General features: G+C 42.2%; 1 protein-coding gene across 1 annotated transcript in view; it reads right to left on the bottom strand.

Annotated features, from left to right (window-relative positions):
- The window catches only part of LOC132380232 (probable ATP-dependent RNA helicase DDX41), a 59,165-nt gene that overhangs the window by 23,236 nt on the left and 21,285 nt on the right, over positions 1–14,644 (bottom strand). The window contains exons 8-11 of the mRNA XM_059948947.1: positions 9,683–9,836; positions 2,074–2,210; positions 1,148–1,310; positions 194–325 (exon numbers count right to left, since the gene is read on the bottom strand). Coding sequence (XP_059804930.1) covers positions 194–325; positions 1,148–1,310; positions 2,074–2,210; positions 9,683–9,836 — 586 coding nt within the window. The remainder of the gene's footprint in view (positions 1–193; positions 326–1,147; positions 1,311–2,073; positions 2,211–9,682; positions 9,837–14,644) is intronic.

Raw genomic sequence — 14,644 nt, 5'->3', positions numbered from 1 at the left:
TAGAGACCGGAGTGGGGAGGGGGAATGGGAATAATTGATTTTTCATTGGCACAGTCAGAATGGGGTGAATTCCCTCTTCCAATGCCACAATTTTTCATAATTTCTCAGAAAAAAATGTACATTTTGCCAAGAAGTTGTAGTTTTTGAAGTGGCATGTGGTCACTGTGCCATACAGGCTCTACATGAACCTCACCTGGATCACATCAAGGCTGGCAGCTCCAGCCCGACCCACATTGATGGTGATGGGCTTCACAAGAGCACTCTTGGCAAAGTTCTGGATCTTCTTTGGCATCGTGGCACTGAAGAGAAGAGTCTGGCGCTGGCCCTGCAGGATGGTCAGAGTGAGAGAGCACAGTACAGTCAACTTACACGAGACCTGCTCAGGGAGGAAGCTGCCCCTATTAGAGTAAAAGGCAACAGTTACAAATAGCTGACTGAACACACTCAAAAACAACCCCTAAACAGAAAGACACTTAGATCAATGTCAAAATCAGTACTGGGAGTGGGAGAGAACGAAAGAATGTTCAAAGTCATGGCTTGGAAAAGGGATAAACAAAATATTAATACGACAATAACCAAATGACCAACCTTAGGCAAAGAGCAAATAATCAAAGTACATTTATTATAAAAGTATGTATAGTTGATACAACATTGAGCTTCTTCTCCTTCAAAATGACAATTTGTTAAAGTGGTCATTCCCCTTTACCTGAAGGAAATGGGTGGGGGGGGGGAAAAGAGTGCCCAGGGGGTGGTGGTGTCACACCCCTCCACCCAGGGTGTGGTTTATTCTACTACATCAGTGTGGAGGCTAGTTATTCTTATGATTTTGAGGTGGCCTTTCTTATTTTTTTCAGGGTATCAAGTTTGTTCTCTTTTTGCCTAGGCTGGTTGTACACTTTTGCTCGTGGGATGCAGGATGATTATTATTTTAAGAAATGTGTCACCTTAATAAAGAGTGGGGGCAGTAAGCTTGTGACTACATCTACCAAGAATTTTCTGACTGATTATGAAGTGGATGCTATGTAGTAGAGGTGAGTAAATTTCATTCAGCTCCTACACATTTGCTCAATTCACCTCATTGTCACAGTTACTGGTTCCAGCGAAACCAACCCTTCTTACTGAATGTTCTATCAGAATAAGTTGTCACCTTAAAGTAGGAAAAGATAGTGCGGATGTCCTCCTCAAAACCCATGTCTATCATCCTGTCTGCTTCATCCAGCGCCAGGTAGCGACAGATGTCCAAGCCAACCATCTTCTTCTGCAGGAGGTCCATCAGACGTCCAGGAGTAGCAACCATCATGTGCACACCTCTGCAGAGATACAGTGAATTCCAGACTTCCTCAAACCAAAATCCAAATCAGCACCCTACAAGTGTCATCATTCAGACCATCCTACAGACTAGATGATACACCCAACCCTCTGGGTATGTCATTATTTCTCAGCACCACTGTGTCCCACCAAAAACCATTCACGCTCTGAACCTCTCCAGCAGTCTTGGTGAAAAGTGATAATCTGCAGTTTCTAAGTCATTTGCAATCAAGGAAGGAATCAGCCTTAATGTCACTCCCACTGCAGGACTGCCCATTTCCTCAGACGCTGTGATCTCAATGAATTGCTGTATAGGCATGAAAGGCCAACTACCCCACTCCTGCTACGTTTGTGTTCGATATCCTCACTTTGCCCACGATTCATGTGTGAAATGGAGTCATCTTCACTGCCCGATCCAGATTGACTTTAGTTCCCTGCTGGCAGTGCCCACTCCTCACCGGGTCCCAGCAACACCCTGACAGAGACAAGTTTTCTGTGCCCTGCCTGATATTGGTTAACCAACTTCACTGAAAAGACTATTTGGCTATTTATCTCCTACACTGCAAGGAGTCTCATCAAGTCAAATCCGATGCCATTATTCATTCTCTACTAAACAGCTGAGTTTCATTGCCAGCGTTCATCACAGGGTTAACCTTTTCCTTTTTAACTTGTCTCAAAGCAACGAAGCAGTTACATTCTCTCTCAGCATCAGGACAGAGCATGACAGGAAAGAGTAACAATGGACTACTGAATCATTGCACTCACTGTTTGACAACCTCCATCTGCTCCTTGATGGACATGCCACCTATGCAGAGAGCACAGCGAAGCTGGGGGAAGCCTTCCTCTTGCAGCAAGCGGCAGTAATAGTCAATGATCCCGTGGGTCTGTCTTGCCAATTCTCTCTGCAGTGGGAAAGAAGGAGCAATATTTCAGCCTAAAAATATTCAGTTGCACAAACTGCACATATCAATACATCTCTAAATTACTGAAAACATCAGTTCCCATCAGCAACACCTGTACAGCAGTTGGAGGACACAAGATGGAATACATATTTAAATGGGCTGGAGTGTTGGAGGACACAAGATGGAATACATATTTAAATGGGCTGGAGTTCTGGAGGACACAAGATGGAATACATATTTAAATGGGCTGGAGTGTTGCAGGACACAAGATGGAATACATATTTAAATGGGCTGGAGTGTTGCAGGACACAAGATGGAATACATATTTAAATGGGCTGGAGTGTTGCAGGACACAAGATGGAATACATATTTAAATGGACTGGAGTGCTGGAGGACACAAGATGGAATACATATTTAAATGGGCTGCAGTGTTGCAGGACACAAGATGGAATACATATTTAAATGGGCTGGAGTGCTGGAGGACACAAGATGGAATACATATTTAAATGGGCTGGAGTTCTGGAGGACACAAGATGGAATACATATTTAAATGGGCTGGAGTGTTGGAGGACACAAGATGGAATACATATTTAAATGGGCTGGAGTGTTGCAGGACACAAGATGGAATACATATTTAAATGGGCTGGAGTGTTGCAGGACACAAGATGGAATACATATTTAAATGGGCTGGAGTGTTGGAGGACACAAGATGGAATACATATTTAAATGGGCTGGAGTGCTGGAGGACACAAGATGGAATACATATTTAAATGGGCTGGAGTGTTGGAGGACACAAGATGGAATACATATTTAAATTGGCTGGAGTTCTGGAGGACACAAGATGGAATACATATTTAAATGGGCTGGAGTGCTGCAGGACACAAGATGGAATACATATTTAAATGGGCTGGAGTGTTGCAGGACACAAGATGGAATACATATTTAAATGGGCTGGAGTGTTGCAGGACACAAGATGGAATACATATTTAAATGGGCTGGAGTGTTGCAGGACACAAGATGGAATACATATTTAAATGGGCTGGAGTGTTGGAGGACACAAGATGGAATAGATATTTAAATGGGCTGGAGTGTTGGAGGACACAAGATGGAATACATATTTAAATGGGCTGCAGTGCTGGAGGACACAAGATGGAATACATATTTAAATGGGCTGGAGTGCTGGAGGACACAAGATGGAATACATATTTAAATAGTCTGGAGTGCTGGAGGACACAAGATGGAATACATATTTAAATGGGCTGGAGTGCTGGAGGACACAAGATGGAATACATATTTAAATAGTCTGGAGTGCTGGAGGACACAAGATGGAATACGTATTTAAATGGGCTGGAGTGCTGGAGGACACAAGATGGAATACATATTTAAATGGGCTGGAGTGCTGGAGGACACAAGATGGAATACATATTTAAATGGGCTGGAGTGCTGGAGGACACAAGATGGAATACATATTTAAATGGGCTGGAGTGTTGGAGGACACAAGATGGAATACATATTTAAATGGGCTGGAGTGCTGGAGGACACAAGATGGAATACATATTTAATTGGGCTGGAGTGTTGGAGGACACAAGATGGAATACATATTTAAATGGGCTGGAGTGTTGCAGGACACAAGATGGAATACATATTTAAATGGACTGGAGTGCTGGAGGACACAAGATGGAATACATATTTAAATGGGCTGGAGTGCTGGAGGACACAAGATGGAATACATATTTAAATAGTCTGGAGTGCTGGAGGACACAAGATGGAATACGTATTTAAATGGGCTGGAGTGTTGGAGGACACAAGATAGAATACATATTTAAATGGGCTGGAGTGTTGCAGGACACAAGATGGAATACATATTTAAATGGGCTGGAGTGCTGGAGGACACAAGATGGAATACATATTTAAATGGGCTGGAGTGCTGGAGGACACAAGATGGAATACATATTTAAATGGGCTGGAGTGTTGGAGGACACAAGATGGAATACATATTTAAATGGGCTGGAGTGCTGGAGGACACAAGATGGAATACATATTTAATTGGGCTGGAGTGTTGGAGGACACAAGATGGAATACATATTTAAATGGGCTGGAGTGTTGCAGGACACAAGATGGAATACATATTTAAATGGACTGGAGTGCTGGAGGACACAAGATGGAATACATATTTAAATGGGCTGGAGTGTTGCAGGACACAAGATGGAATACATATTTAAATGGGCTGGAGTGCTGGAGGACACAAGATGGAATACATATTTAAATGGGCTGGAGTGCTGGAGGACACAAGATGGAATACATATTTAAATGGGCTGGAGTGTTGCAGGACACAAGATGGAATACATATTTAAATGGGCTGGAGTGCTGGAGGACACAAGATGGAATACATATTTAAATGGGCTGGAGTGTTGCAGGACACAAGATGGAATACATATTTAAATGGTCTGGAGTGCTGGAGGACAGAAGATGGAATACATATTTAAATGGGCTGGAGTGTTGCAGGACACAAGATGGAATACATATTTAAAAGGGCTGGAGTGCTGGAGGACACAAGATGGAATACATATTTAAATGGGCTGGAGTGCTGCAGGACACAAGATGGAATACATATTTAAATGGGCTGGAGAGTTGGAGGACACAAGATGGAATACATATTTAAATGGGCTGGAGTGTTGCAGGACACAAGATGGAATACATATTTAAATGGGCTGGAGTGTTGCAGGACACAAGATGGAATACATATTTAAATGGGCTGGAGTGCTGGAGGACACAAGATGGAATACATATTTAAATGGGCTGGAGTGCTGGAGGACACAAGATGGAATACATATTTAAATGGGCTGGAGTGCTGGAGGACACAAGATGGAATACATATTTAAATGGGCTGGAGTGCTGGAGGACACAAGATGGAATACATATTTAAATGGGCTGGAGTGCTGGAGGACACAAGATGGAATACATATTTAAAAGGGCTGGAGTGCTGGAGGACACAAGATGGAATACATATTTAAATGGGCTGGAGTGTTGGAGGACACAAGATGGAATACATATTTAAATGGGCTGGAGTGCTGGAGGACACAAGATGGAATACATATTTAAATGGGCTGGAGTGCTGGAGGACACAAGATGGAATACATATTTAAATGGGCTGGAGTGCTGGAGGACACAAGATGGAATACATATTTAAATGGGCTGGAGTGTTGGAGGACACAAGATGGAATACATATTTAAATGGGCTGGAGTGCTGGAGGACACAAGATGGAATACATATTTAAAAGGGCTGGAGTGCTGGAGGACACAAGATGGTATACATATTTAAAAGGGCTGGAGTGTTGGAGGACACAAGTTGGAATACATATTTAAATGGGCTGGAGTGTTGGAGGACACAAGATGGAATACATATTTAAATGGGCTGGAGTGCTGGAGGACACAAGATGGAATACATATTTAAATGGGCTGGAGTGTTGGAGGACACAAGATGGAATACATATTTAAATGGGCTGGAGTGTTGGAGGACACAAGATGGAATACATATTTAAATGGGCTGGAGTGTTGGAGGACACAAGATGGAATACATATTTAAATGGGCTGGAGTGTTGGAGGACACAAGATGGAATACATATTTAAATGGGCTGGAGTGTTGGAGGACACAAGATGGAATACATATTTAAATGGGCTGGAGTGTTGGAGGACACAAGATGGAATACATATTTAAATGGGCTGGAGTGCTGGAGGACACAAGATGGAATACATATTTAAATGGGCTGGAGTGCTGGAGGTGAGGCTAGGGCAGGCAACTGATGGGAATAAGATGCCAACTTTAGTGAGGCTTGGTTTGCACTAACTTTTGATATGGATGGGAATTCAACCCACAGGTAAAAGGCTTTATTGGTTTCCCTGTTTGGGGAGTCTAAAACTGGGGACACTATAAAAAATTGGGAGGGTAGATGGAGGTGGTGTCTGGCTGAAGAACGTGCAGTGCTGGAGTTAACAGAGGAAAAATGAGTAAGATTACAGAACTCTCAAACTGGGCAATTAAATGAGAAATAAACTTCTAACAAAATAAATAGAAAACTAAAATGTCTACCATCCTTTTTAGAAAACTGGTGAATAGACCCCTTAAAAGCAGAAATATGGGTGAACTGAAGCATTCAAAATGTTCACGGAACACCAGGGATTACCTACAGGGCTACAGAGTTCAAAAGCAATGATGCACATTCCTGGTTAGGCTCTACTTACAGTGCAATGAATATAGTTCTAGTTTCTATACTGAAATAAACAGGCATAAAACCATCACAGAAAGTCCAAAAGTAACATTGCAAAACTGAGATCTTACTGTAGACACAAGAGAATGCAGCTGCTGGAGTTTGCAGCAACAGAATAAACTCCAGAGAACTCAGTAGGTCAGGCAGCATCAGTGGAGAGAAGTGGATTATCCATGTTTTGGGTCAAGACCCTTTATCTGGGTGGTAAGAAAGAAGGGTTAACCCTGTAGTTAACCATTTCAATTCCATTTTCTGTTCCCACACTGACATGCCTGTCCTCAACCTTTTTCACCACCAGGTCACAGCCAAGCAAAAACTAGGGGAAGAACACTTCATATTTTATCTGGACAATCTCCAACCTGGTGGTATGAACATCAAATTCTCAAGCTTGCATTAACTGTCTGTCCCCTTTCCCCTATTTTTCTTTCCTTTCTTTCTCTCCGATGCAATTGGCCTCCATTGCTTTATGTCTTTCCTTCCCCCCACCTTTTCCATCTACCTTTCATCTACACACTCCTCTCACTGGCTCCTTTCCCCTCCATTCCATGCCCCACCATCTTCTCCTACCAAATTCCAAGTGTTTCAGATTTGAGTCATGTTCAACTATCATCATCATCCTCATCACATTCTACAGGGGTTGCATTGAGAGCGTCCTGAGCAGCTGCATCACTGCCTGGTTCAGAAATTGCACCATCTTGGATCGCAAGACCCTGCAGCGGATAGTGAGGTCAGCTGAGAAGATCATCGGGGTCTCTCTTCCCGCCATCATGGACATTTACACTACATGCTGCATCCGCAAAGGAAACAGCATTATGAAGGACCCCATGCACCCCTCATACAATCTCTCCTCCCTCCTGCCGTCTGGGAAAAGGCTCTGAAGCATTCGGGCTCTTACGACCAGACTATATAACAGTTTCTTCCCCCAAGCTATCAGACTCCTCAATACCCGAAGCCTGGACTGACACCTTGCCCTGCTGTCCTGTTTATTATTTATTGTAATGCCGGTACTGTTTTTGTGCACTTTATGCAGTCCTATGTAGGTCTGTAGTCTAGTGTAGCTTTCTCTGTGTTGTTTTTATTACGTAGTTCAGTCTAGTTTTTGTACTCTGTCATGTAAACCATGGTCCTGGAAAACGTTGTCTCATTTTTACTATGCACTGTACCAGCAGTTATGGTCGAAATGACAATAAAAGTTGACTTGATCTCCCAGCTTCTAACATCTTTCCTGCCCTCACTTGGATCCACCCATCAGAAGCCAGCTCTTACTCCAAACATTTCCCCCGCCTTTTTATACTGGTTATCACCCCACTTTCTTTCCAATTTAGATGAAGGGATTCAACCCAAATTGTCAACTGCTCAAAAAGGAGTTCTTTCCTGGCAAATATGCATAACCCAAATGAGTTGTTCAAGTCAAAGATGACCTGGGACTCTGGTCAGCTGGCATTTACAGGATTCCCTGTGAATAGCGAGCAGTGTATATCAACCAGAAGGGACACACAGTGAAAACCTGCATCAAGGAGCACAGGAGCTGTATCCACTTGGCAGTAGCAGAACATTGCATTTACAATGCCCAGAGGATTAATGCCCAGAGGCTTTTGGGGTGGTTTGGTGAAGGAAGCCATTGAAATAAAACTAGAGGAAAGGAATTTTAACATTTGTCTCGCTCTAAGAAAGAACTGGAATTTGATTGTAAACTAGATAGGAGAGCAGAAATCTAATTGGATGCAGACTAATCAATCAGGAGGAACAGACTATGGGGATATAAATACCACCAGACATGCCCAGGCATCAACCCTGAAGAAGATGGCAGAGCTTGTTATTGAAACGTTTGTTATAATCAACATCTGTACTCAGCTGGAAGCCCGAGAAGAGTTTATTCAACAACTGTTGATTTTCCCTCCAGAGATGCAGCCTGATCTGCCAAGTTTTGCAGCGCTCCTTGGGATATTATTGCTATTAGCAAAGATAAAATAATCTGGCACTTTTTTTTCTTTAAAGTGATTAAACTTCAGATTCTTGACAGAATGGTTAACATTTTCAATGGATTGGATGAGGTGGATGTGTGAGAATGTTCCTAATTAATGGGGAGTTCAAAGAGAGCCCAAAATATAATCAATATATTGAATCAAAAAGGGAGTCAGGGAGAATTTCTTTAAACAGAAGAAGAAAAATGATCTACTTGCTGGGAAGTGATCAAGCCAAATGGCTTGAGTGCTTTTGAATAATAGTGGATCAAATACATGAAAAGGGAAATAAATTGCTATGCTGCAAGGCTGAGAGGAGATGGATGGAGGGAGTACAGATTAACTGGGTTGAATGACTGCTTATTTTTTATAATTAATTTATAAAGTACAAAATGCATTAAGTTATGCTAAATCTATTTAAAACACTAGCACAGCCCTCGCTATAGTATTGTGTCCAAATCTGGGCACCATACAAGAGGAGCTTCACAAAAATGAATCCAGCAAAGGACATCAGTTCTAAGGAGAGACTGAAATCTGGAAGTTGTTCTAACTAGAATATAGCTGCTTAAGAAGAGGTTTGCTGGAGATATTTAATAACATTAAGAGTTTAGATTAATAAAGGAGAAATTGATTTCAATAGCTGGAAAATTGGTACAGACTTGCAATGACTGAGCAAAGAACCAGAAGTGACACAAAGAAGCAATGACTAGTTGAGCTTTGGACTAGACTGCTCTTTGAATGACTACCTACTTAACTGTATTCATTTATATTTCAATATTAAGCTCCCACAGTGTCCATATGTACACTATATAGCAGTTATCCCAGAGTTAATTAATTTCCAGAGAATTAGAATAGAAAACTTTAGAATAAAAGGGCATTAATTTAGAACAGAGATGAGGAGGAATTTATTTAGCCAAAGAGTAGTGAATCTGTGGAATTCGTTGCCATAGACAGCTGTGGAGGCCATTTCTTTGGATATTTTTAAAGCAGATGTTGATAGGTTCTTGATTAGTAAAGGCATCTAAGGTTATGGAGAGAAGGCAGGCGAATAGAGTTAAGAGGGAAAATGATCAGCCATGATTGGAGGGCAGAGCAGACTTGATGGGCCAAATGGTCTAATTCTGTTCCTATGTCTTGTTGTCTTACTCATAATCCCTCTGCTCTTGATATTGAAGTGCCAGCCCAATGACTCATCCTTGGAGTGGAGGTAAGGTATGCCGTACAGGAGAATAGTACTTACCGATGGGCAGATGATGAGTCCATATGGACCTTCTCTCTTGGAGAATGGCAGCCTTTTCTCCTGCTCCTGGCAGAACATGATCATGGGTAAGGTAAAGACCAGAGTCTTACCAGACCCAGTAAATGCAATCCCAATCATATCCCTGCCCGATAAACTGGAACAAGCACAACATAGTTAGAGAGAAAGGGAGCACCTGGTCAATCCCAACACTCAATATCTTCTTCGTTTACTTGGCCATCATACTAATGGTTAAAGCCTTTAATGTGCAAAGGCCATCACTGACCTCCCCATACAGGTTCCTGCTGAAACTTCCGCATTCAAGATCATGCTGCCAGCACAGATTTAATTTCCCAATTCATAAACAAACATCCAATAATATACACAAAATTGAGACCGATTCCCACACTGTTGGAATTCACAGGATCTGAAAGAATATTCTTTCTTTAATCATTTAAGACATTAGTGAAAACTACCTTTTTGAGCAGTGCTGATGAATCGCCCACTGTGTAAGCAATTTCAAGATTTTGGCCCACTGGCATTGAAATAAGGTTAATATTCAGTTGCAAGAAAAAGTTTGTGAACCCTTTGCAATTACCTGGCTTTCTGCATAAAATGTGGTCTGATCTTCCTCTAGGTCACAATAATCTCACTGATCAACACACACACGAAATGCTGGAGGAACTCAGCAGCCCAGGCAGCATCAACAGAAAAGAGTAATCAACGTTTCGGGCTGAAACACTTCGGCAGGACTGGAGAAAAAAAGCTGAGGAGTAGATTTTAAAGGTGGAGGGAGGGGAGAAAGAAACAATAGGTGAAACATGAAGAGGGAGGGGATAAAGTAGAGAGCTGGGAAGTTGATTGGTGAAAGAGAAAGACGACCATGGAAGAAAGGTGGGGGGGAGGGGAGCACCAGAGGGAGACAATGGGCAGGCAAGGAGATGAGGTGAGAGAGGGAAAAGGGGATGGGAAATGGTGAAGGAGAGGGAGGTTGGGGGCATTACCGGAAATTTGAGAAATCAATGCTCATGCCATCAGGCTGGAGGCTACCCAAACATGGAGTTGTTTCTCCAACCTAAGTGTGGCACCACCACGACAGTGGGGGAGGCCATGGATGGACATATGGGAATGGGGAGTGAAATTAAAAAGGGTGGCCACTGGGAGATCCCGCTTTTTCTGGTGGACGAAATAGAGGTGCTTGGCAAAGTGGTCTCCCAATCTACAGGAGGCCACACCAGAAGCACCAGACACAGTATATGACCCCAAAAGCCTCACAGGAGAAGTGTCGCCTCACCTGGAAGGACTTTTTAAAGCACTGAACGGTAGGGAGGGAGGAGGTGTAGGGGCAGGTGTAGCACTTGTTCCGCTTGCAAGGATAAGTGGCAGGAGGGAGATCAGTGGGGAGGGACAAATGGACAAGGGAGTTGTGTAGGGAGCGATCCCTGCGGAAAGCAGAAAGTGGAGGGGGGAGGGGGTGGGAAATATGTGCTTGGTGGTGGGATCCCATTGGAGATGGCAGAAGTAGCAGAGAATTATGTGCTAGACGCAAAGGTTGATGGGGTGGTAGGTAAATTTGGAGAATTAGTGCTGCTCCTCAACTTTTTCTCTCCAGTCCTGCCAAAGGGTTTCAGCCTGAAGCATTGACTGTACTCTTTTCCATAGATGCAGCCTGGTCTTATGAGTTCCTCCAGCATTTTGTGTGTGTTGCTCGGATTTCTAGCACCTGCAGATTTTCTCGTTTGTGAATAGACACACACCATCTGCCTAAACTAATAACACACAAACAATTGTACTTCTCGTCAATTCTGAGTACACCATTTAACAATCACAGTCTAGGCTCAAAAATTTTGTGAACCTCTGCGGTAATGCCTTCCACAAAAGCTATTTGGAGTCAGGCGTTCCAGTCAATGAGATGAGATTAGATGTGGATTGTAGAGGTGCCCTGCCCCATAAAGAAGACAAAGTCAGGTTACCAACAGAGCCTGCTCTTCTCGAAGAAGATCTGTTTATGTGCAACATGCCTCAACCAAAACAAATTTCAGAGGACTGTAGAATTATAGAGATGCATGAAGCTGGAAAAAGCTACAAAAGCATTTCTAAAGACCTGAGTGTTCATCAGTCCACAGTAAGAGAAATTAACTACAAATGGAGGAAGTTCAGTACTGTTGCTACTCTCCCTAGGAGTGGGCATCCTGCAAAGATCACACCAGGAGCACAACGTGCAATGCTGAAGAAGGTGAAAAAGAACCCATGGTTAACAGCAAAAGACCTTCAGAAACCTCTAGAACTGACTAAAGTCTCTGTTCATGTGTCCACTATAAGAAAAACACTGACCAAGAATGGTGTTCATGGAAGGACACCATGGAGGAAACCACTGCTCTCCAAAAAAAAAACACTGCTGTTTTGTCAAAAGTACACCTGGCAACACTTCTGGGACAATGTTCTGAGGACAGATGAGACAAAAGTTGAACTTTATGGCAGAAATGAATTTTGCTGTTTAGAGGAAAAAGGACACAGCACACCAACACCAAAACCTCATCCCAACTGTGAAGTACAATGGAAGGAGCTTTATGGTTTGGGGCTGCTTTGCTGCCTCAGGGCCTGGACAACTTGCAATCATTGAGGGAACAATGAATTCAAAACTATATCACAATACTTTACAGGAGAATGTCAGGGTAGCGGTCCGTTAGCTGAAGCTTAATTGAAGTTGGATGATGCAACCTGACAATGATCCGAAAGACAAGAGTAAATCAATGACAGAATGGTTTAAAAATATGAAAATTTGTGTTTTGGAATGACCATGTCAGAGTCCAGACTTTAACCAATTGAGATGCTGTGGCATGACCTGAAGAGGGCTGTTTATGGAAGATATCCCAGAAATACTGATGAACTGAAACAGTTTTGTATGGAGGAATGGTCTAAAATTAATCCTTACTTTTGTACAAGTCTGATTAGCAGCTACAGGAAACGTTTGTTGGAGGTTATTGCTGTTAAAGGAGGTTCGACCAGTTATTAAATACAAGGATTCACATACATTTCCCAGACTTCACTGTGAATGATTAAACAATGTATTCAATAAACAACTGTTTGAGAGTTATTAGTTTAGGCAGATTCTGGTTGTGTAAAGGGCTCACAAACTTTTTCTTGCAAAGGTGCCATGCAACTTGCAGCTTGTGGCAGCTTGCTGCTGTTAGCCTCATCTTTCAAGAATGCTTAGATTACGAGTTTGGGAGATGTTACTGAAGATACCTTGGCAATGTGTCTTAGAAGTGATAAACACCAAAGTTGTAGTATATTTGTGGTGGAGGGAGGCAACATTTAGTGGCAGATGGAATGCAAATCAAATAGCTGTTTTCTTATTGATGGTTTCAATAATTCAACATCGACAATCTCAGGGTTGTATGTGGTGACAGGTGACTATGGTGATAACTTTTTAACTTTCAACTTAGCTAGAGCTCATTCAACCAAACAGTAGAGGTCATCCAGCCAAATGCACACCTGATTTATAAATGGCAAACAGGCTCTGTAAAATCTAGTGAAATGGTTACTAATTCCTGTAACTCAGATCCTCAAGATTTTGAAATGACTGCAATTTAAATATATACAATATATTAGAAGGATCGACCAGCTGATCTATATCCTGATATATCCATCTTTCTCAGTAACCTGAATCTGCATCATCTGCAGAATTTCTAATCATACTTCCTACATTCTCATCTAAATTATTTACATATATAACAAGCAAAAAAAAAAGATCCCAGCACCAATCCCCACAGTACACCACTTGTTACAGCTTTCTAGTCAGGAAAACATCTTTTCATCCTACACTTTTCCGATCCCTTGTGCCTTACCTTTGGACCAGCATACTATGGAGGACTTGTTTTGTGTAAAGTTGAGATTTACACATTTTGAGAAGTGTGCAGTGGTCACTACCATCACAACTAGTGACTTGCCACAGTCAGAGCAAGAAAATGACCAAGAAGCTATTTCCCTTGTGTCAGTTCTTTCACCATCTGCTGCAGATCCAGTCTGCTATCTACGACAGTAGGTGCCAAGCCATTCTTGACTTTGAAATCCTTCATCCAGAATACATTCCATACCCTTGTCACTCCCAGAGTTCCTTGTTCAACATAACCTGAGAGAGGATAGTCGATGGTAATTAGGTTTACTTATCTGTTTTTACTCTGATGAACTGAGATATCATGGGTGTTGAGAACTCCTGCTGCCACTATCTCTGTCATGGATTGGTAAGACAAAGGATATACCCAGTAATTCTGGTAAATGAGCCTGGTGCATTACTGAAAAGTACCACTTGTGAATGTGACTTGTGAGTCAGTGAACCAACTCGCCCCCTTTGGTATGATACCATTATTAGTGATGTTAGTGAGGGGAGACATGTAGGGTTAAATGATTTGAAATGGCTTTTTCTGTCAGTGGCTGTGTCTAAAGATCCCTCAGATTCTTGTTTAAGCAGTTTGATATAACCCAGTAACTCCTAAAGTCACTTCAGAAGACACATAAAAGTCAAATATGATGAATCTGTGGAATTACTCACCCAAGGACACTAGAGGATATCAATAAACTAGCTAGCTAGGCCTTTGCATCAAGTGTTTCCCAGTTACCTTAACTGTTATTTTTTTTTACTTCTGACTCATTGAAAAAAGGAACTTAGTTTAGCACTGGTAGTAGAATTCTCACCTACCACTCAGGAGGCTGAGGTTCAATTCCCATTCAGTGACCACCAAGTAATTTCAATGAGTGCGCGTGAGCTTGCCCGACCTCTCGCCATTTTAAAATCTGATATTTGATGAACAAAAAGTAATGCAGATCAGTCTGTCATCATCTGAACACGAACTGCTCTTCCTACTGCTCAGTTCCTGTTCAATTCCCCTAGCTAACGTTTACTAGCTAAGATATAAAGGGACAAATGGTCGACTTTGTGCCGTAAATCTTTATGATTATAAG

Source organism: Hypanus sabinus, chromosome 23, assembly GCF_030144855.1.
Source record: "Hypanus sabinus isolate sHypSab1 chromosome 23, sHypSab1.hap1, whole genome shotgun sequence".
Classification (NCBI taxonomy): Eukaryota; Metazoa; Chordata; class Chondrichthyes; order Myliobatiformes; family Dasyatidae; genus Hypanus; species Hypanus sabinus.
The sequence above is the reverse complement of the archived record's forward strand: the minus strand, read 5'-3'. Positions and strand labels throughout refer to the sequence as shown.